The sequence below is a fragment of the Hemitrygon akajei genome, chromosome 19 (assembly GCF_048418815.1).
Source record: "Hemitrygon akajei chromosome 19, sHemAka1.3, whole genome shotgun sequence".
Taxonomy (NCBI): domain Eukaryota; kingdom Metazoa; phylum Chordata; class Chondrichthyes; order Myliobatiformes; family Dasyatidae; genus Hemitrygon; species Hemitrygon akajei.
In genome coordinates, this window is record NC_133142.1 from 66,689,430 (window position 1) to 66,714,662 (window position 25,233).

General features: G+C 38.4%; 1 protein-coding gene across 1 annotated transcript in view; it reads right to left on the minus strand.

The window, feature by feature from the left end:
• ippk (inositol 1,3,4,5,6-pentakisphosphate 2-kinase) overlaps nucleotides 1–25,233 on the minus strand; it is a 125,785-nt gene that overhangs the window by 60,541 nt on the left and 40,011 nt on the right. The window contains exon 4 of the mRNA XM_073072678.1: nucleotides 22,024–22,090. Within this exon, the coding sequence (XP_072928779.1) occupies nucleotides 22,024–22,090 (67 nt within the window). The remainder of the gene's footprint in view (nucleotides 1–22,023; nucleotides 22,091–25,233) is intronic.

Consider the following 25,233-nt stretch of genomic DNA (forward strand, 5'->3'; position numbering starts at 1 on the left):
TTAATCCAATTGTTTAAAATATGACAGAGGAATAAAACATGGAATTGACTGGAAAAGATGAAGAAATCATGGCAGTACAATCATCTTGATTGTGTTAACCCTCCCCACCAAAGAAATTGGAAGGGTTTTCCAAAAGTCAATATTGCATTTAATCTGCTCAACTTTGTTTCGCCAATTCACTTGCAAAAGGTCATCTGGGTTTTTTGTAATAAACACACTAAGATGGGAAAAATTATCATAAGTTATTTTAAAGGGAATAGACTGTAAGTACTCTGTATGAACCACTGCAGTGACTGGCATTAGTTCACTCTTATCCCAATTAATAAAGAAACCTGAGGAACTACCAAAATTATTAATTAGAGTCAGAAGGGCGGGTATTGATGTTTGTGGGCTGGAGATACATAAAAGGACATCGTCAGCGTACAACGAAAGGTGATGTTTATGTCCATGCATATCAATGGGAGATATCAAAGGGTCCTGTCTGATGCTAACAGCCAATGGCTCAATGATAACTGCAAACAAAAAGGGAGAAAGGACCAGCCTTGACGAGTCTCAAGATGAATTACAAAAGGGGACGAAATATTCTGATTAGTGATATTAGAAGCAGATGGGTGTGAATAAATTATCTCAATCCATTTAATGAAAGATGGTCCAAATCCAAACTTCTTAATTGCAAACAACATATATGGCCATTCTACTTGGTCAAACGCATGTTGCGCAGCTCATGAAATGACTACAGTCTCTTCTGCATGTTTCGTAGATAAAATATTGAAAAGACGATGCAGATTAAAATGCATACATCTACCTGGCATAAAGCCAGTTTGATCTGGATGAATAAAAGAACAAATGCATTCTTTTAACCTATTGGCCAGGGATTTCCCGAGAATTTTGGTTTCAATGGGCAACAGCGAAATGGGGCGATATGATGAAACCACCTCGGGATCACTACCTAGTTTCGGAATCAGAGAAAAATTGACTTTATGTAAAGTAGGTGGCAATCTGGAAGCTGCCCCGGAGTGAGTCAACATTCATAAGAGCAGAGGTGACAATTTTGGACCAAATACTTTGAAGAATTTCATGCTAAAATCATCCAGACCCACTGCCTTATTACTGGGGAGGGAAAAGATGACCTTCTTGATCTCACCTAGGCTTATATCAGCATCAAATGTATTTACTGAATCTGTTGACAGTGTGGGCAGATTCAGATTATCAAAGATTAGGTTTTTTACCTTTTTGGGGGTGGGGTAACATTTTCTGCTGTACTGATGTTAATACTGAATATATACAAAAAGTGATTACTTATTTGAATTCCTGAATAAATTCTCTACAAATCCATGTGATTATATGTGTCCTAGGGTTTTTATTGACTTTTCCAAAATAAACAACAGACAAATCTATCTACCTATATACTACTAAAATTCTCATGCTCTGTTTGTCTGTGACCTCCAATTAGCCCAAACGGTGCATCACAGCAGCACTTTTTTGACTAAATTGACTTAAAATGCGCTAACTTACAGAATGCAAGCAAAGTTCAGGGTTACACATTCATATAAAATTGTTCACTTGTCAATCAACAGGCCCCGCTTTCCACAACCTGAGCTGATACAAGCTTTAATGGAAACCGTGATGCAACACCATGATGCATGCGCACGGCCAGCCTCAGCAGTGCCTCACGATGCTCACAGAGCCGATTCCACCTTTCATGGAAATCGTGACACGACACCACAACGCATGCATGCAACACAGCAATGCCTCACGATGCTCAGAGCCGATTCCACCTTTCATGGAAATCGTGACACGACACCACAACGCAAGCACACGGCCAGCCTCAGCAACGCCTCACGATGCTCACAGCAGCGACACCAAACACAGCAAAAGGGCAGGGCTATCACGTCCATTTAGGAGAGTGCCAATCACATCATCAAGAAAAATCAGCATCCTGGAGGCTTAGGTAATGCTTTGTATCTTCTATCAAGCATTAGGGTAAAAAAAAATGGACAGCCTAATTATGCCGCGTGGAAAGAGAAGGGGGACATTATGGTCAAGAGATGACGCCAAACGTCATCGGGAAGCAGCAAGGAGGGGGGAGAACAATAATCAGATGAGGCCAGGGCTGCACAACTCCAGGATCAAAGAGTCAGGACAAAAAAGATGGAAGAAGAAGAGACAGAGGAGGAGAGGCATGCACGTCTCCAAAATGACAGCAACAAGCACAGAAGGAGGAGAGAACAAAAAATCGGATCAGGCCAGGGCCACGCGACTCCAAGATCAGACAGAAAGAATAAATGGTAGAAGAGATGAAGAGACGAAGGATGAAAGGGCTGCACGTCTCCACAATGGCAAAAACAGGCAGAGAAAGAGGAGAGAGGAAGAGACAGAGAAAATGAAAGAACAACTCAAGACTATGCAGCAAAGAGTAATTATTGCGAGAGTTGCTGAAGACAACAATGGCTGCTTTCGTCAACAATACCTCAACAGAGAAAGAGCAAGGCAAAATATATTATATATTAAATACTATAATAAAAGGAACAACAAATAACTCTTATGTAGCATTTCTTAACATTCTCTATTGCTTCACAGCTAATTTAATACTTCTGACATACTGTCACTTTAGAAATATGGCAGCTGAGTGTGGCCAAAGCTGAGATGTAGAAATAACCATATTGCCAAATGTATATCTCAGGTTGGGGGTTGGAGGTTGGGGATTAGCAGTACTGGTGGAGGCAAAATTATTGACTATACACTGGGTGAAAAATGCCATTATTTTAAGAACACTTCCAAGCAATCGTCCCTATTCATCTGAGGGGTGGCAGGGCTCAGAAATGAAGACACATGATAGTACATAACAGTTTCTGTACTCCACTGTCAAACCGCATGTTATAATTATGCTTCATAGTGTTAAGCGTGGATACTGAAAAGGCATCTGATTTGATTAATTGGAATTTTCTTTACAGAGTTTTACATAGATTTGGTCTACATGACACAATTATTAAAACTATACAGGTACTATATGACAATCCTACTGCTAGGATTATAATCAATGGATATTTATCAAATAGTTTTACCCTAGAAAGGGGCACGAGACAGGGTTGTGCATGGTCAACACTACTCTTCACATTATATCTGGAACCATTAGCTCAATACATCAGACAAAATGAAGATATCAGGGGAATTACTATTAAAGGGACAGAGCATAAATTGGCCTGTTACGCGGATGACATTTTGATCTATCCAGGGCAACCAAATCTTTACCTAAATTGATGCAATCCTTTGAACAATATGGTCAATTATCAGGATACAAGATCAACATAGATAAAACACAACTACTTTCATATAAGCAGCACACACAAAATGCTGGTGTGTTGCTTGAATTTCCAGCATCTGCAGATTTCCTCATGTTTACTTTCATATAACTATAGCCCACCAAGAGAAATTGAAAGTAGATATCCTTGGGTATGGCAAACAGAGTCTGTCAAATATTTGGGCATCATTATGCCAAAAGATTTGGCAAAATTATCAAAATGCAATTATCAGCCTGTATATAAAAAAATTAAGGAAGATATAACAAGATGGAACCTAATTCCTTTTCTCAGTCTCAGTTCAAGGATTGAATCTATTAAAATGAATATACTGCCCAGACTATTATATCTCTTTCAGACCCTACCAATAGAGATGAACCAAAATCAATTTAGTGAATGGAACAAGATGCTATCAAGATATATATGGCAAGGTAAAAGGCCTAGAGTTCATCTCAAAACTTTGCAATTAGCCGAGAAAAAGGGGGGGATGGGGCCTACTTTCTCTTACAGATTATTATTTTGCAGCACAGTTGAGAGCTGTGATATGCTGGTGTAACCCATCATATGACGCTCAATGGAAAAACATTGAGGAGGGGATACTTCCTATCCCCATACAGGCAATTTTGGCTGATAACAACCTACATAAATACTGTTGGTAACCCGTGAGTGAAATGGACTCTTAAAATACTGAAAACTATTATAGAAGAATAAAAACTAGAGAAAGACATTGCAATTTTTAAATGGAGTGCACATGACTCGGATTTTGCACCGAATAAACTGGATGCTAGATTTAAGGACTGGACAGCTAAAGGAATAATAGCTATTTGCAATATAATGAAAGAAGGAACACTGTTCAGTTTTGAAATGCTCAAAGAGAAAAACTTATTAGAAAAACAAGACTTTTATCTGTATTTACAGATATGACAGTATGTTAATAGGACAGTTAAAAATGTAACCAAGGCTGATAGAGCTATTTAGAAAAGCATATAATTCAGACACTGGTAGTAGAATCATTTCAAGCGTGTCAAATCAAACCACATTCGACTTCATACAGTAAAACAAAATGGAAGGAAGGAGGGATAATAATACCTGAGGAAGAATGGACAATAATATGGAGGTATCAATGGAAGTGTACCGGTTCACAGAAATGGAGGGAGTTCGGATGGAAAAACTTGATAAAATATTTTATTACTGTTACGTACCCGTGACACGTGACAGTGGTACCCTTGTCACGTGACTGGGGTTGAAGTTATACTGGACATGAGGTAATGGTGGAGTGATGTCATTTTCCCGCCAGTAGAGGTCATGTGACAGGTTTTTTCTACAGGGTATAAAAGGAAGACCCACCCTGTCAGGTGGGGCAGTTCGTGGCTGGATTTGCCAAGATGACTTCATGTTACTGCGTGATTTTAAGGGATGACGCAGTTTAGTTAAAAAATGAAGTTTTATATAATGCCTAAAGTTTAAAAGGTCAGAGCCAACGGTTTCTTTGCTGATGGAGAGTGAAGAGAAGTTTGGAAAATGGAGATCGAGAAAAATCGATTTTCGATGGATTGACTTCGACCTTGTTTGATCCTCATTCGGAAGGATTTCGTTGACTATTCTCGCTGTTGACCCCTGGGATGACCAGAAAGGGTTTGAGAATAGTGTGGAAGAGAGGTCAGTCACTTTAAGTTGTTATATTTAATAAAATTCGACGTGGGAGTTCGACGCTGGGAATCGAAGGACATCGACGTGGAAGAGAATTTACATCGCTTTAAAAAGTCTCTCCTTTTAAAAGTACCGTGAGCTTTTGAACTGTCGGCATATCATTCTTTGAACTGTTTTCATTCGGCAATTCGCTTTGGAGAACTGTTTTTTTTCAATACTACTTTAAAGACTGTTTGAGACTGCAAAGCTATTAAGAACTGTCTGACCAGCTGCCAGCAGCTGAGCTCGGACCATTGTTTGGGTTTGTTTACTTTTGAAGGGGGTTTGTTATCAGTGTTTAATAAACGTGTTATTCGTTATAAAACCCCTTGCCTAACTCATCTATATTATTGTTGCCCGAATACGTAACATAATTATGGGGGCTCGTCCGGGATTGAATTATTTGAGCTTAAAAAGTTTTTTGAATTTTGAATCGGTGTTTTGGTAACGGGGATTGCTCGTTGTTTTTTTGTTTGATTGGCTTGTGAGTGGTATTCGGCAACGATGAATATTGATGAGTTTCTGGATTCGCCAGTCGCGGATTTGTTAGCGAAGGCGAAAAAAATTGAAGTCTCTGAACTTGCTAATCGGTTGCATCTTAAAGGGATCTTGCCAACTACGTCAAAAGCTGTAATACAGAGAAAGATCGCATCACATTTTGTGGCTTCGGGTCATTTTGAAGAATCGATTTTAGAATCGTTTCCAATAAGTAATCTGGAGATGCAGTTGCAAATTGAACAAATGATGTTAGAAAGGTGTAAATTGGAAATTGAGCAAAAGCAAAGAGATTTTGAATATGCAATGGCTAAATTAAGGTCTGTAGAACAGTCTGCTAATTCTAAAAAACCGTTTGTTGCTAGCCAAGAAATTAAATTGGTCCCTCCATTTAGTGAAACAGAAGTGGAGAGATATTTTCAACATTTTGAAACTATTGCTCGGATGTCAGAGTGGCCGAAAGATAAATGGTCAGTGTTATTACAGAGTGTAATCAAAGGCAAGGCACGACACGTTTACACAGCTTTAACTGCTGCGCAAGCATTAGATTATGATATTGTGAAAGAAAATATTCTTAAATCGTATGAATTGGTCCCAGAAGCGTACAGGGAAAGATTCAGGAGTTTGAAAAAGTCTGTGGAAAAGACTTATGTGGAATTTGCCTATGATAAAGCTATGTGTTTTGAGAGATGGGTTTCTTCTAAAAATGTAAATGAGGACTATGAGACATTGAGAGAGCTGATTTTGATGGAGGAATTTAAAAGAAGCATTCCTGTTGAAGTAAGGACCTACTTAAATGAGAGGGATACTGATAAATTGCAGGACTGTGCTAGATTAGCTGATGAGTATGTTTTAATCCATAAGAATAAATTTCCTCAGGGTAGAATTTTTAAGAGGAAAAATAATATGGAGACTCAAGGTAAATCAGAAATTAAATTAGAGATTAATGAGAGAGGTAAGGAGGAAGGAAAACCTGTGAAGGAAAGACAGTTTGGTCTTATTTGTAACTATTGTAAGAAGCCTGGCCATGTAATAGCTAACTGTTTCAAATTGAAAAAGAAAGAGAAGGAAGCAGTTCCGGATGCTTGTGTGCAACATACTGAAGCACCTGTAAAGTTACAGGGTTTGGTAAACACAAATGAGGATTTGTTAGAGTCTGACAAAGTTAGAAAGGGATATGATCATTTTATAACTGAAGGGTTTGTATCCTTGAAAGAAGGATCTACTCTGGTGCCAATAAAGATTCTTAGGGATACTGGAGCTTCTCAATCACTGATGTTAGATAGTGTGTTGAAGTTTAATGAAGAGAGTGATACTGGTGAGGTAAATTACATAAGAGGTGTTGGAAGTGATTTTATGCCTGTACGTTTACATGAAGTAAATTTAAAGTCAGGGTTAGTTACAGGATTTGTTAAGGTAGGATTACAGCATAGCTTACCTGTGAGGGGTATTTCTTTATTGTTAGGTAATGATTTGGCAGGTGGACAAGTTTTTCCTGAAGTGCATTTGACAATGGAATCAGAGGAACCAGAGGTGAATTCTAACACAGATTTTTCTTGTGTTGTGACTAGAGCTATGGCTAAAAAAATTGATGTGCAGAATGAGGTTGTTACTCATGACTGTTCAACTCAGGATTTGAGTTTTGAGGATGTGTCAGAAACTTTCTTACCTTCGTTGTTTGAACAAGATTCTGGGAGTAAGTCTGACTATGAAGATTTATCTTTGTCTCGGAAGGAGATGATAGCAGAGCAGAATAGAGATCCTGAGATTGTAAAATTAAGGGAACAAGCTTTACTAGGTAGTGAAATTGAGAAGGTGTCAGTAGGATATTATTTGGAAAAAGGAGTGTTGATGAGGAAGTGGAGGTCGCCTACAATTCCTGCAAGTGAGGAATGGAATGTTGTTTATCAGGTGGTTGTTCCTAAAGTTTATCGGAATGAGATTTTGACTTTAGCTCATAGTGTGCCTTTAGGTGGACATCAAGGGGTAAGGAAAACTGTGGACAAGGTTTTAAAACATTTTTACTGGCCTGGTTTAAGAAAAGATGTGGCGATGTTTTGTAAGACGTGCCATACTTGTCAAATTGTGGGTAAACCAAATCAGGTTACACCAGTAGCTCCATTACAACCTATTCCAGCATTTGGTGAACCGTTTTCTAAAGTTATTGTAGATTGTGTTGGTCCATTACCAAAGACAAAAACTGGTTATCAGTATTTGTTGACTATCATGTGTACTTCGTCTAGGTTTCCAGAGGCAGTACCACTTAGGAATATAAAAGCTAAAACTGTGACGAAGGCTCTTATAAAATTCTTTACTTATTTTGGATTGCCTAAGGAAATACAAACTGATCAAGGTAGTAATTTTATGTCTGGATTGTTTCAACAGATAGTTTATAAATTGGGAGCTAAGCAAATTACTTCGTCTGCATACCATCCAGAATCGCAAGGTGCTTTGGAGAGGTTTCATTCTACTCTCAAGAATATGATTAGGACATATTGTGTGGAGAATGAAAGTGACTGGGATGAGAGTATAAACTTACTTTTATTTGCAGTAAGGGAATCGGTACAGGAATCTTTAGGTTTTAGTCCATTTGAACTTGTGTTTGGACATAGAGTTAGAGGACCTTTAGCTTTATTGAAGGAACAGTGGATTAGTAAGGAAGTGCATACTAATTTGTTGGACTATGTTTTGAAATTTAAGGACAGGTTACATAAAGCTTGTAGCTTAGCCAAGGAAAATTTAAAGTTGGCTCAGGAGAAAATGAAGACTTGGTATGATAAGGAAGCTAGGATGAGGATGTTTAAGCCTGGAGATAAGGTGTTGGTTCTTTTCCCAGTGCAGACAAATCCTTTACAAGCTAGATTTCATGGACCTTATGAAATTGTGTCTAGAGTTAATGATGTGGATTATGTAATAAAAACTCCAGATCGTAGAAGGTCAACACAACTTTGCCACATAAATATGATTAAACCATATTTTGAGAAACAATCTGATACTGTGACTGTTGTGGTTAGTGAGAATGAGTTGGATTTAACTGGGAACATGATAGATGATTCATCTGACTTTCATTCTAAATTTAACATTGTTTCTGTTAGGTTACCTAATTCGACTATTTTGGAAAAATTGGATGAGAAATTAGCACATTTACAGCTAGAGCAGAAACAACAGATGAAGGAATTGATTTTTAAGTATAAGGATTTGTTTCCAGATGTTCCGAGAAGGACTACTATAGCTTCACATGATGTAGATGTTGGAGATGCCAAACCTATTAAACAACATCCATATAGGATGAACATGGAAAAATGTGAACTTGCTGAGAAGGAAATTGAATACATGTTAGAGAATGATATTATTAGACATTCTAACTCGAATTGGAGTTCGCCATGTGTTATGGTGCCAAAACCTGATGGTAGTATTAGGTTTTGTACGGACTATAGGAAGGTGAATGCTGTAACGAAAACAGATGCATATCCAATTCCTAGAGTAGATGATTGTGTAGATAAGGTTGGAAAAGCAAAGTTCCTTACAAAGATTGATTTATTGAAAGGGTATTGGTGTGTTCCATTAACGGACAGAGGTAGAGAGATTTCTGCATTTGTAACTCCATCTGGGTTATATGAGTATAATGTTCTTCCATTTGGGATGAAGAATGCGCCAGGTACTTTTCAGAGGATGATTAATTCTGTGATTCAGGGATTGAAAGATACTGATGCTTATATTGATGATTTAGTGACAGGAAATGATACTTGGGAAGCACACATTATTGCGGTGGAGAAATTGTTTGAAAAGCTTTCAAAAGCTAACTTGACTATTAATTTAGCCAAGAGTGAATTTGGACATGCTACTGTGACTTACCTTGGTTATGTTGTGGGTCAAGGTAAGGTAGCTCCTGTTCAGGCAAAAGTTCAGGCAATTTTGGAAATTCCCACTCCAACGGGGAAAAAAACTCTCAGAAGGTTTTTGGGAATGGTAGGATATTATCGAAACTTTTGTAAGAATTTTGCTAATGTTGCCCTTCCATTAACTAATCTTCTGCAGAAGAATGTAAAGTTTGTATGGACAGTGTTTTGTCAGAAAGCATTTGAAAAATTGAAAACAATGATATGTCAACAACCTGTGCTTAAGGCACCTGACTTTGAAAAACCTTTTTCATTAGCTGTGGATGCTAGTGATGAAGCTGCGGGAGCAGTATTGATGCAAAGGAATGAGGGTGATGAGGTTGATCATCCAGTAGCTTACTTTTCTAAGAAATTTAATAAGCATCAAAGAAACTATTCAACAATAGAGAAAGAATTGTTATCTCTTGTTTTAGCTTTGGAATATTTTGAGGTATATGTTGGTACAACTCAAAAACCACTTATTGTTTACACTGATCATAATCCGTTAGTTTTTCTGAGTAAGATGAAAAACAAAAACAGAAGATTGTTAAATTGGAGTTTGATGTTACAAGAGTACAATATTGTGATAACTCATATTAAAGGTAAAGATAATGTGGTTGCTGATTGTCTATCTCGATGTTGAATGTACAATGTTTTTTTTTTGGAGTGGTTTTTTTTATTGTAACACTCCTACTGTATTGTATATTGTGTATGTTATATAATTTATACCTTTGTTTTTTTTTGGGTTTTTTTCTTGTAAGTAATTGTTAAAAATTTTTGTTCTTGATAGACCAAAAATGTTTTTTTTGGAGGGAGGTGTTACGTACCCGTGACACGTGACAGTGGTACCCTTGTCACGTGACTGGGGTTGAAGTTATACTGGACATGAGGTAATGGTGGAGTGATGTCATTTTCCCGCCAGTAGAGGTCATGTGACAGGTTTTTTCTACAGGGTATAAAAGGAAGACCCACCCTGTCAGGTGGGGCAGTTCGTGGCTGGATTTGCCAAGATGACTTCATGTTACTGCGTGATTTTAAGGGATGACGCAGTTTAGTTAAAAAATGAAGTTTTATATAATGCCTAAAGTTTAAAAGGTCAGAGCCAACGGTTTCTTTGCTGATGGAGAGTGAAGAGAAGTTTGGAAAATGGAGATCGAGAAAAATCGATTTTCGATGGATTGACTTCGACCTTGTTTGATCCTCATTCGGAAGGATTTCGTTGACTATTCTCGCTGTTGACCCCTGGGATGACCAGAAAGGGTTTGAGAATAGTGTGGAAGAGAGGTCAGTCACTTTAAGTTGTTATATTTAATAAAATTCGACGTGGGAGTTCGACGCTGGGAATCGAAGGACATCGACGTGGAAGAGAATTTACATCGCTTTAAAAAGTCTCTCCTTTTAAAAGTACCGTGAGCTTTTGAACTGTCGGCATATCATTCTTTGAACTGTTTTCATTCGGCAATTCGCTTTGGAGAACTGTTTTTTTTCAATACTACTTTAAAGACTGTTTGAGACTGCAAAGCTATTAAGAACTGTCTGACCAGCTGCCAGCAGCTGAGCTCGGACCATTGTTTGGGTTTGTTTACTTTTGAAGGGGGTTTGTTATCAGTGTTTAATAAACGTGTTATTCGTTATAAAACCCCTTGCCTAACTCATCTATATTATTGTTGCCCGAATACGTAACATTACATCCTCTCAGAAATCCCATTATGATAGTAACATCCCTGTTTGCTGGAGAAGTTGTGGAAATCAAAATGAAAACCACTATCATATTTTCTGGGAATGCCCCCATTATCAAAGACTATTGGAGTGGGATACATAATACCCTACAAGACATCTTTATATGTGAAATACCCTTAGAGAGTAAGACCATATATTTTGGGTATATACCTCAAGAATGGTTGAAAAGAGATAAATATTTAATGAATATACCGCTGGTGGCTGGTAAAAAGGCCCTTACCAGGAAATGGTTATCACAGGAGAGCCCAACTTTAAATACATGGATGGAAATTACCATGAACATTTACAAAATGGAGAAGATAACAGCATCTGTTAATCATAAGTTGGAACAATTTGATTCATACTGGGAAAAATGGTTTAACTACATAATGCCTCATAGGCCTGATTTTATTCTCACAAGTCAATATGTTGTTAAAAAAAGATCACTCCCTACTTTGTACATAGTTTTCTTATTTCGATTGTTCTTTCTCCCCTCTCCTTTCTATAAGTGTATACCCCAGATAATTATTATGTGGAGATTTGTGACAAATATGATTATATATGTGTACAGTATCTGAAATACATCTTATGGAAATGTTTGTTTGATGATAAACTTCAATAAAAAATAAATCACAAAAAAAATTATGCTTCAAAGAAGTTGCTCGGTATATTTAATGACAATAACTAAATGCATTGTAATAAATACTAATAAGAAAGGGTTATTATGGAAAGCATTCTACTGACAATGTAAATTATTAATTTTTAAATATAAGAATATTTTAATTATGGTGTAAATTACTGAAAATCACTTTTAAAAATATACAGAAACAGGGACGTCATCGTCGAGAATGGCAGCTTAAGTCATAAGCTCCTCCGGAAAAACGCGTATTAAGCCCCATTATCCCATCAAATATAATATTTTTCGAAAAATATTTGAACTGAAAAGAGGGGCAAGAATGGGGAAAAAGAACGGAAATAAAAAAAGCGACACTGCGGAGCCTGCGTCCGACTCTCCAACCCGACCGCGTGCGAGCGAGGCGGCTGCTGGGCCTCGCTCAGACAAAGTGGCGAATATCTTCGAAATCCTGAAAGAAATAATGGAGGTCCAGAAAGATATAAAGCAGCAGCTCCGTGATATTAAGGCAGAGCTCGCCAGCGTTAATCAAAAAATAGCGGTGGCAGAAACTCAAATTGAAAAGGTGAAAGGTCGCGTTCAAAACGTGGAACGGATACTGAGCAAAACAAATTAAAAATAATACATCACCAAGAAGGTAAACTGCTTGACCTGGAGGGAAGATCACGGTGGAAAAATATCAGAATCTACAACATTCCCGAAGGAACGGAGGGCTCGTCTATGACGGAGTTTGTCGAAAAGTTACTGCTGGATCTTCCCTTGGTTATGGAGCTGGAAGTCAAGAGAGCCACCGCGCGTTCATTCCGAAACCTACCCAGGATAGAAAGCCACGCTCAATAATAATTAAATTCCTGCGGTACAGCACCAAGGCGCAGATTCTACAAAGGGCTTGGGGTAAGGAGAGAGTGTTTTAGACGATAAATAAATATATTTCGATCAAGATTACCCCCACCCCCGCAGTCCTGCAGAAACGCAAAGAATACTCTGAAGTAAAGCGAGTACTAAAGCATAACAAGATTAGATTTCAAACTACGTACCCTGCTAAACTTCGAGTGTTTTATGACAACAGGACGCGGTTGTACCAGACAGTGGAAGAAGCGACTACAGACATGAAGGCCAGAGAGTTGCCCGTTAGCGTCACCAAAACAAGGGAAAGCCTGACTGAGGAATTATCCCGCTCCGCTTGGGAAATAGTGCGAGAATTGAGAAGGCAGGAGACGGGAGGAGGCCGAGAGAAATATATCAGGAAGAGACCGGGAGTTTCCCCAAAGACAGTCCTCACCCCCTTCAGAAGAGCCATAAGGTTTGGCTAACTTTAAAAATGTTGAGAAGCTAAACGGAAGCAAAAGTACACGGTGATATACCTATCTCGAGAAATACTTATTATAATGTGGATTTTATATTACTTAGTTGTTATTCTTTATTCTCTCACTTACTCCTTTTTCCCCACCAAAATGGGAATGTGTGTGTGTGTGTATACACACACATATATACTATATATACATATACATATATATATATATATATATATATATATATATATATATATATATATATATACACACACACATATATATACATATATATATATATATATATATATCACACACACACATATATACACACACACATATACACACATGAGGAGTACACAAGGAAATCTTTTCTGTGTAATGGAATTGTTCACTGACTTTTATGAATATTGCATTGGGGGCCCTCAACTCACAAGTAGGAGGGGTTATCCCCCACAGCTAGACATTTCCTCTAGCTCAATGCAGGGTCATCTACTAGAGACCTCAGCCTTGGAATCACATGTTCGTTGACATTTTTGTTATTATTTGCATTTCTTGGTTCTTATTTGTTCAGGGAGTAGATTGATTAAGTTTTATTCTAATTTCAATGGTACATTGACAGATAAATACAGATGGCTAAGGACAAGGTAAAATTCATTTCTTTTAATGTCAACGGGCTACTAAATCCAATCAAACGTAAGAGAATTTTATCCAATTTGGAACAATTTGATTCATACTGGGAAAAATGGTTTAACTACATAATGCCTCATAGGCCTGATTTTATTCTCACAAATCAAGGAATCTGCTTTTGCTTGTTTTTTCTTTCCACTCTTTTCTATGAGTGTATACCTCAGATAAATGCTTTGTGGAGATTTGTGATATATATGATTATATGTACAATGTCTGAAATACATCTTATGGAAATGTTTGTTTGATGATGAACTTCAATAAAAAAATAAATTACAAAAAAAAATACAGAAACAGTCTTGGTGGTTCTATTTGGATAAGTAAATGGTCATTATTTTTTAAAGAAAGAATTATTAAAAAGCTTCTTAAAACATTCTTATTAGTTCTGTTGCAAGAAAAGCAGATGAGGTGCTATATTTGTCTTGCTACGCGTCTTTATTCTTTAATAAACTGAGATTTTCTTCTTTAATTTCCAAAGCACATCACATCAGACTGCACTACCGTTCTCTCAAAGGGTGCCCCAACGGGTCACCCAGTTGTCTAGTATTTTTCTAAAAATGAAATGATTTACTCTACTGAAATTGGGCACTGTACTGCAAGTGCCACCAATAACATAGTTTTCAATGTAGAATTTTATAATAACATTTGATGAAAAGTGCTTGAACTCAGCTGTCATTATGACAAATTTCAATGTTGAGAGGGATCACTGATAACAAAATACCACTAGGCTGAATACACCCTCTCCTCGTTATATGCGGGGGATATGCTCCTCGCAGTCGATACAATGTGAAAACGCATAATGTGTATAATTATTTAAATGGAGAAAATAGGTATGTGTTCTGGAGGGCTTCCTAAATATGTTTTATTTGTAATTTATTCACTTTTTCATACCAATATGACACAGAAGCAGTACCACAAGGCAATGTTCGTATTGTAGCGGTGTGCTACACGCAGCGCTAAAATAACGACACGGAGTCAGTAAACTGCAATTAAAGATGATTTTATTCGAACTTCACAGCCTTGCTTTAAAGCCTCCCTCATCCCGCCCTCCCCGGGCGCGGATGCTCTAAGGGACACGTACTCACAAACCCCCCACAGGCTTTTTCCCTTTGTTGCGGACCTAGCCTTTGTGCCTGCACGCTGGCTATTTGTGAGCCAGTTCGAGTGCGCTAGGAAGTGGGTCGCCACAGTATTATGTTTAATCAATTTAAGGTAATATTCACCATAATAAATCATAGAAAGTTAACATACTAGGGTGTATAGTACGCACCAACAGTGGCAGGTGTGTTGGCTCTGGGAGATGAGTGGTTGTTGTGGTGTCGGGCAGCTTTACATGGATGAGGTGGACGGTTGTGTGTTGTCAGGGTCATCAAGGCCAGCAAGGGGTGAAGGAAGACTCACAGAACTCTTGAGTACTGCCGGCAGCAGGAGATGACACCGGTTTGAAGAAAGTGGTGAGGGTTGTTTGCTTGGCAGCAATTTGTTTTTCAGCATAAATTTGCTTGTAGGGAAGAAGGCTTAACTGCAGGGAATGACTGAAATGCTGACTCCGTTCTAAACTTGGGTCCATATCCATCGCCATTTGTGCCAAGTGTTCCGCAACCTTAAAAAATTCTGCCAGTTGCTCCACCGTAAAATCCTTCACCTGCAACTCGACACTTTCCTCTTCATCGTTATCACCTTCAGTCTGAGTTAAAACTCAGAAGGTCATCCACACTTAATTCTTCATCGTGAGAACCCGGAGTTCTACCACATCAGCAGTCTCGAGATCTGTGAATCCTTCCCCACCAATTTTACGGCTCAGGGCCACACAATCCTGGACAGCTGCAGTGAAGGCAGGAAACCCCTTTGAGGGTGTGCACACACTCTACCCAAATTGATTTCCATGCTCCATTGAGAGTGGAAGACCTGACCTCTTTCCAGGATTCATCAATGTTGTTGATGGCATGTCTGATGTTGAAGGACTTCCACCATTCCCTCACCTTTGGTAAACTTGCGGGATTTTCAAAATCGTCTGTTGCTTACAAGCATCTGAGAGATAGTTCGCCGTAAAAAATACACCTTGTATGTGGATATCACACCTTGGTCGAGTGGTTGAATCAGCGATGTTGTGTTAGGCAGCAGGAAACACACTGTTATGTTAGGATGAATGCTGTCCAAAAGTTTAGGATGGGCTGGCGCATCCTCAAGCAACAAAAGAACTTTAAAGGCAAGATTCTGTACCTGGTAGTAGTGTTCAGCCTCAACAGCAAAATGATTAGCAAACCAATCTTCAAAGATTTGACCAGTGACCCATGCTTTTTGTTAGTTGCCCAGTGGACAGGAAGCATATTCTTACTCAAACCCTTAAAAGCATGGGGGGTTCAGTGAATGGTAAACTAAGAGAGGCTTCATCTTACAGTCTCTTTCGGCAATGGAACACATAAGCAAAGTTAATCTATCCTTTGCTGCCTTGAAACCTGACGCAGTTTTTTCATCCATATTTTCATAAGTGCGTTTCGGCATACGCTTCCAAAAAAGCCCGATCTCGTCTGCATTAAACACCTGCTTTGGTGTGATGCCTAACCCAGCTATCATAGCCCGCAACTGCACAGGGTAGCGTTCAGCAGCTTCATGGTCAGCACTAGCTTGCTCACCACGCACAGCTCAGTTGTGAAGCCTGTAACGATGAACAAACTTAGAAAACCATCCCCTACTTGCATTAAAGCTAACAATATCACTTGACACTTCCTCACTAGCCTCTGAACAAAGGCGACCATAAATTTCCAAAGGTTTCACACGAAGATGATCGGAATTAAGTGGGTTTTTTTTCTTTGATTCATGCTCAATGTACAAACTCAACCATTTTTGTCATAATCAGGTTACGCACTTTGGTAACTTGTGATGAATCAATTACTGCACTTTTTATTTTCTCAGCATTTTTCTTTATGTTTCTGAATGTGGACTCACCCAGGCCGAAGTAGCGTCCCAGAGCTGTGTTACCTTCACCTGACGTCACCCTGCTTATAATTTCCAACATTTTTTTCAAGTGTCAAAGTGGTTGATGGCCCAGGACTTGACATCGGATGCTTAGGAGGCATAGTTAAATATTTCAAGCACAAAATCACTGCACCGTAGGTAAAAACAACAAAAGTTTAAGAGTGCCAGATCACACATCCACATGTTGTCAAAACCAATACGAGACTGGCGGAAGTGACATTGTGAGGTGTGTGCAAGTGACCTGTACTGGCAGGAAAGCAGCGTTCCTCGCATAACTGTGAGCTTTGGACGCATATAAGGAGAAGTTGGTAGAAATAGGTTCCTCGCGTAACTATGAAGACGCATATAATGAAGATAGGGTGTATATATGTTGTACTTTATATTGGCCACTTTTCAGAAATGCTTATTTTAGGGTAATGTTATAAAATGCATGATAGCACACATACAGCTACCACTGGTGCAATGCTATCACATATTTTCTAACTCTAGAGATGTATACCTTGCCAAAAATCACTATGAGCATTATTCCCCTCAGATGGTACCGACCAACCCTCACAGACTAAAAGCACATTTCATCTCTTCTCATTTCTCCTACAAAAAGGAACCTCACTTATGCTCATTTAATTTAATTTGTCTGTCCAACCATTCTTAGAGCTTGTCTATTACTAACTGAAAGTTTACTGCATTTCAGTATTTCACATCACCTTGCATTTTCAAAAACATTCTTTTTTGCCTTCAAATCAATGCACAAGATCTGAGCTGTGAACAACTGCAGTGTCTCTTTTTCCAGGCTTAATAAGTAGATCAACTACAGGTGCTTTTCATGCTTAAACTAATTTTACAGCAGCATCCTGCTTTGCGCTTATTTTTATTAAAAAGTCTAATATATAGCATTTTATATCCAAGCTTCTAAAGTCTACACTCAGTTACCTCCAAATATTTAAAATCCATTTAACTAAGTCCTTAGCAATCTAAGTTGCCTCTCCTTTATTGACCCAAATCAGCAGTTCATTAAGTTTAGCAGAGAACCCATGTGAACCACACAAAGTTTGATGTATTCTGGTCTCCATTTAGGATATTAGCACCAGAAATTATATGAACACATTTACATGTTTGTCATGAGTATTAGGAAGCAAGTTAGGAAGATGCTCTATTCTCCAGTACACAGATGGCAAAGACCTAAATGGGGACTTTAAGATTATGAAATTATTTTACTGCACGTACCCAAGTACATTCACTAGTGTGGTTGTCCAAAACCATGCTGTTACAAAGATACTGATTTACCAATAGGAAATTCACAAAAAAAGAAGTTTTACCTTGTATAAAGAAATCAAGTTAGAATGATCTGGATTTGTACCACATTTTCTATTTACTCCTATGCATTTGTGCACTTGCTTTTTTGTTATACATGGACACCCATATGCCTTCACTTCTGACTAATTAGAATAAATTACAAATGTATCTTTCTTGTCAAAGTTAGTAATATCTCAATTACTCACAATGGCCACTAGGAATGTTTGGACCACTTAATTAATCTACCTATATTTCCTCCTAGCTTCCCTCTCAACTGCACCATATATATTGTCTCCAAAAGTAATGCTTTATGCAAATCATCGATAAATATAATTTTTAAAAACCAAGGTTCCAGTACAAATCTTTACAAGAACCACAGGAAACATTCTGCCAGTATTCAGTCTTTATCTTAATACTCTGCTTGCCACCTTTCATGCTGTTTCTAGTTCACGCCATCAAGTTGCCACCAATTCTATTGCATTTATTTCAAGGACCATCACGTGGAATTACAGTGCCTAAGTAAGAGTTTACAATCCTCAACCCTTTGTTCACATAAGTGAGTACTACAACTAGGGATTTTGATCAATTTAACTGAGAATTTTTATTTGTGCATCACATGCTCCTTTTTGCTCAGTCGAGTTCATAAACGGAAAATTGTAAAGCATGAAAAGCTAATAATTTAAAAACTGAAATGTCAGCAGCTCAAAAGTATTCTTCCCCCTTTGCTCAGATGAACCACCTCACACAGCCATTACAGCCAGTAGTCTTTAAGGACAAGTCAGCTTTCCACAGCACAATGAGCAAACTTTGCAAGGAGGAATCGGTGGATGTGGAGAGCAATCAAGAGGTCTTGCCAGTGATGCTTGATCAGGTTAAGGTCAGGACTCTGACTGGGCCACTCTAGGACATCAATTTTCTTCATCTGAAGCTGCACCATAGTTGCTCTAGCAGTGTGCTTTGTGTCATTGTGCTGCTGAAAGATGAACTCCCTCCCCAGTTTCTGGTTTCTGGCAGAGGCTAGCAGGTTTTAATCCAAGATCTCACTGCATTGAGTAGCGTTCATCTCCCCATGAATCCTCACCAGATTTTCAGTTCCTGCTGCTTAAAAGCAACCCCATAGCATGACACAACCTCCAAACTTGACAATAGGGATGGTGTTACCTGGCTGATGCAAAGTATTTGATTTACACCACAGATGCTATTTAGTGTTGAGGCCAAAATGCTCCACTTTAATCTCATCTGACCACAAGACCTTCTTCCACATCCTTACAGTATCTTCTAAGTGACACTTTGCAAAGTCTTTATTAACAACGATATGCATTTTTAAAAATGTGGCTATAAGGAAGAGTGGCTTCTTCCTTGCCACTCTCCCATTAATACCACCCAGACAACACAAACACCTATGTCAGGATGCTGGTTCATCGACTATAGCTCAGCATTTAATACCATTATTCCCACAATCCTGATTGAGAAGTTGCAGAACCTGGGCCTTTGTACCTCCCTCTGTAATTGGATCCTCAACTTCCTAACCAGAAGACCACAGTCTGTGCAGATTGGTGATAACTTATCCTCTTCGCTGACAATCAACACTGGTGCACCTCAGGGGTGTGTGCTTAGCCCACTGCTCTACTCTCTATATACACATGACTGTGTGGCTAGGCATAGCTCAAACACCATCTACAAATTTGCTGATGATACAACCATTGTTGGTAGAATTTCAGGTGGTGACGAGAGGGTGTACAGGAGTGAGATATGCCAACTAGTGGAGTGGTGCTGCAGCAACAACCAGGCACTCAACATCAGTAGATATTGATTCTGGACCTCAGGAAGGATAAGATGGAGGAACACATACCAATCCTCACAGAGGGATCAGGAGTGGAGAGAGTGAGCAGCTTCAAGTTCCTGGGTGTCAAGATCTCTGAGGATCTAACCTGGTCCCAACATATTGACATAGTCATAAAGAAGGCAAGACAACAGTTATACTTTATTAGGAGTTCTAAGAGATTTAGCATGTCAACAAATACACTCAAAAACTTCTATACTTGTACAGTGGAGAGCACTCTGACAGGCTGCATCACTGTCTGGTATGGAGGGGCTACTGCACAGGACCAAAAGAAGCTGCGGAAGGTTGTAAATCTTCATCTTGGGCACTAGCCTATAAAGTACCCAGGACGTATTTAGGGAGTGGTGTCTCAGAAAGGCAGCATCCATTATTAAATACCTCCAGTACCCAGGGCATGCCCTTTTCTCACTGTTACCATCAGGTAGGAGATACAGAAGCCTGAAGGCACACACTCAGTGATTCAGGAACAGCTTTTTCCCATCTGCCATCCGATTCCTAATGGACATTGAAACTTTGGACACTACCTCACTCCTTTTAAATATTCTGTTTTTGCACATTTTAAAATCTATTCAATACACGTAATTGATTTACTTGTTTCTTTATTATGTTTAATTTTATTTATTTTTTTCTCTCTGCTAGATTATGTATTGCATTGAACTGCTGCTGCTATGTTAACAAATTTCACATCACATGCCAGTGATAATAAACCTGATTCTGATTTGTGCAAAGCCTTAAAGATTGTGGAACAATGAACATTATCTCCAGTTGCAGCCACTGACTTTTAACACTCACTCAGGGTGACTGTTGGTGTCACAATAGCCTTACTTACATGTCATTCTTCTCTGGCGACTAAGTTTAGAAGGGCAGCCTGACCTGGACAGTGTGGCTGTGGTTTCATCTTTCTTCCACTTTTTCACAATAGACTGCAATGAGTTCCAAGGTATATTCAGTGCCTTTGAGATGGTGTACCCTTCCCCAGATTTGTGTTTCCCTATTATCATTTCCCTGACTTGCCTTGAATGCTGTTTTTGTCTTCATTTTGGTTTGGTCTGTTGAAAATCTAACATTCTGTTAGACATTACAGAGAGAGGGGGTATTTATTCAGGTGATCCTCCAATTTTCTACATGAACAAATTGGGCAAGTTCGTAAAGTAATATACAGTGCCGAACCCAAAGAAAGTTAGGAAAAGGGATGAATACTTGTTCTGCCTCACAATTTTAGTTTTAATTTTTAGTAAATTGCTGACAGATTTTGGAATTTTTATTTTTAATTTTACATCATGCACAATGTTTTGTAGATTAGCTCAAAAGTCCTATTTCAATATATTTTAAGTTTAGAAAATGAGACGGTAAAATGTGAAAATATTCTTGGGGGCTGAATACTTTTCAAGGCTCTGTATATCAAATGTATCCTGGAAATCTCTCTTGAACCCGATAGAAATCTTATTGAAAGTAGTTTCTTCAATACTCATGTGTTTATTTACCAAAATTTCTATCTTCTGTTGTCAAAAAATTTAAGCCTTCAGACAGGAAATGAAAAACAATTAATAATGGATAACAATAGCAGATCAAAATAGCTAGCAAAATAAAGCCAACTATAGAAAAGGTCCTCAACGTTATACTGCATTGTTATTATTTTACCCAATTCTAGTTCAGTGTACTGTGTTATAACTTGATTGAATGAACAGAATATGAAACAAGCTTTTCACTTTATCTTCGTACGTGTAATAATAATAAACCAATATCAATACTAATGGACCTGGATATGGATTCAGATCTAATAGACATAAATCTCTGTCCAACATCAGGAAAGACTTTGATAGACAGCAGGTCTGGCAGGCAGGACTTAAAGAGTTGAGATCTCCAGTCTTCACAATGCTCCACTGGCTTCATGTCATGGGTCACTTCTTTTAATAAACTGAGCTGTCATGGGGATTCCTGCGAGCCAAAGTTACTGCTATACTACTGTCACAGCTCACATGTATAGCAACTAAACCAGACAGAAGCAGACCCTACAGAGACAAGGAATAGAATGGGGTGCCCTATAGCAATCATCACAAAACTCCATATAACCAATTCTGATAATGTAATTAAAAAACAGGAGATTTCCAGCACTGCACATACAAGACACTAATGATTTTAAAAACAAAAGTAATAACTACTCAGCACCACTGGGTTTTCAATATAAAGCAGTATTATTTAATTTCTATCATACCCGGCCTTTCTGGTTGGATCTTCAATGCCAGTTGTCTCACAAAATCCAGTGGTAACTGTATAACTTCCTAAAAAGAAAGGAGGTGGATTATATTTCTATGTATTTTCTGTAACTCATTTCAATATCACTTTACAACTTCATACCAAACTTGTTATGATATACAGTTGCAAAAAAAAATGTTTGCGAACCCTTTGGAATTACCTGGTTTTCTGAATTAATTACTCTTAAAATGTGGTCTGATCTTATATGAGAGGTGATTGTTAAGTTCATGGCCTAACAGAGAAGGAGATGACTTATTAACTTCAGACTTTCTGCATAATCACTCAAAGAGTTGACATGCACGTGCATGTAACGAGAGCTGTATAACTCATCTCCTTCTACCCTAGGGCACAGACTTATCACTCACTGTGAACACTTTCTGGAGGTCCAAGGTCCGTATGCTCCATGACCGCTGGACTAAGTGTGTAAATGTAGGACGGAACTATGTTGAACAATAAATGTGCTATGTTTTCTAAAATTGACTCCTACCTTATATAAGGTGGACATGAACATATCAATCATCCCATATTAAGTCACAATAATAGACAAACATAATCTGCCTAAACTAATAACACACAATTACACTTTTCATGTCTTTATTGAACACATTACCTAATCATTCACATTCCAGGCTAGAAACACTATGTGAACCCTTGTATTTAATAACTGGTAGAACCTCCCTTAGCAGCAATAACCTCCACCAAACATTTCCTGCAGCTGTTAATCAGACTTGCACAATGGCAAGGATGAATTTTACACCTTCCTCCATACAAAACTGTTTCAGTTCATCAATATTTCTGGGATACCTTGCACGAACAGCCCTCTTCAGGGCATGTCACAGCATCACAATTGGGTTAAGATCTGGACTCTTGAATTGGCCATTCTAAAACATGAATTTTCTTTGTTTAAACTATTCCATTGTTGATTTACTCTTGCCTTTAGGATCATTGTCTTGTTGCATCATCCAACTTCTATTAAGCTTCAGCTGACAGACCACTACCCTGATATTCTCTTGTAAAGAATCTTGTACAATTTTGAATTCATTGTTTCCTTCAACAATTGCAAACTGCCAGGCCCTGAAGTAGCAAAGCAGCCCCAAACCATGATGCTTCTTCCACCATGCTTCACATTTGGGATGTGGTTTTGGTGTTGGCGTGCAGTGCCCTTTTTCCTCCAAACATAGCAATGTGCATTTCTGCCAAAAAGTTCAACTTTTCTCTCATCTGTCCACAGAACATTGTTCCAGAAATGTTGTTGGATAACCAGGTGGTTATCTGCAAACTTGAGATATGCAGCAATATTTTTTTTTGGAGAGCAGCAGTTTCCTCTGTGGTGTCGTTTCATGAACACCTGTCTCATTCACTGTTTTTCTTATAGTGGACACAAGAACAGAGACTTTAGCAAGTTCGAGATTTCTGCAGGTCTTTTGCTGTTACCTTTGAGTTCTTTTTCACCTCCTTCAGCATTGCATGTCATGCTCTCAGAGAGATCTTTGCAGGATGCCCACTTCTAGGGAGAGTGACAAAAGTACTGAATTTCCTTCATTTGTAGAAAAGTTCTCTTACTGTGGACTGATGTAAGAAATGCTTTTGTAGCCTTTTCCAGCTTCATGCATCTCTACAATTCTTCTAAGGTCCTCTGAAAGTTGTTTTGATTGAGGCATGGTACACATAAACAGACCCTTCTTGAGAAGAGCAGGCTCTGTCAGTAAGTAACCTGATTTTATGTGTCTATTTTTAAATATAGGGGAGGGCACCTCTACATCCCACACCTCCAATCTCATTTCATTGAGTGGAACACCTGACTCCAAAAAGCTTTTGTAGAGGGCATTACCCCAGAGGTTCACATACTTTTTTGAACCTAGACTGTGATTGTTTAAATGGTGTACAAGTAGTAGTACAAATGTCTGTGTGTTATTGGTTTAGGCAGATGTTTTTTTGTTTATTATTGTGACTTAGATGAAGATCAGACCACATTTTTGAGTAATTAATACAGAAAACCAGGTAATTGCAAAGGGTTCACCAACTTTTTCTTGCAACTGTTTTTCAAGCTCACCAACTTAAGAACTGTAAAGTAATAATATTACTATTTTGTCTTAGGACTGCTGAATAAATTTCCTAAACTATGCAAAGTCACAAGTATTTCACTTATTGAGATTAGCCAGCAATAGTTTGTGGATTGGATTTTCCGATTATAAAGTTACTTATTTTCCAAATATACAAATTAGTATTGGACTTCATGAGCAACATTCAATTAATTTTTTTAAGGACGTCCATTTGGACAGCGTATACTTTTTCCAAGTTGCTACCATTTCACCAGCAGTGTCCATTTTGCTGCTTTCTCCAGATTCTTCAGGAATCAATGATCACATTAACTCATGTTGCAAAATTATAATCCTTAATGTAGCCTTTATTGCAATAGAATCTTTAATAGCAGTTCAAGGGAGTACTGCTGCTCAACACAAACTAAATCTGAAAAGCATTTATCATCTCCTCAAAAAACAAACAAATCTGATTTTTATTTTTGGAATTAATTTCTCCATTGCAGTGACTTAGCCTGCCTGGCACTATTGATATACAATTGATATTATACAGTATATCAGTAAGTACAATTCGGACATCTATCATCCAAAACAAGAGTGTTTCCATGCTGCAAGGGAATGTTCCCATGAGCACTTTGTGCTGTTGGATATGACATAGGTTCAGAGTGCCTCATTAGTGTGGGCTGAGTAAATCCTCTGAAACACGAGCAGCTCTAGCTCATGTTTCACAGACAACTGAGGAACAAATGAATCAATACTGGCAGAATTTCAGATGGTGACGAAAGGGTGTACAGGAGCGAGATATACCAGTTAGCTGAGTGGTGTCGCAGCAAAGAGCCGATTGCAGACTTCAGCAAGGGTAAGACAAGGCAACACAAAACAATCCTCAGAGGGATCAGAAGGTCCTGTGTCAGTATCTCTGAGGGCCTAACCTGAATGCAAAATATTGATGCAGTTATAAAGAAGGCAAGACTACAAGTTTGAGGACTGACATCTCACACAATGCCATATTGTTTCACATCATCTTGTGGGTTATCTGCTATATGTGTAGTCAAAACATTCCTTAGAATGAGAAATATTATCTGATGGAAGGTGACTCACATCACTTGCTGCAGCCAACATGACCTTCA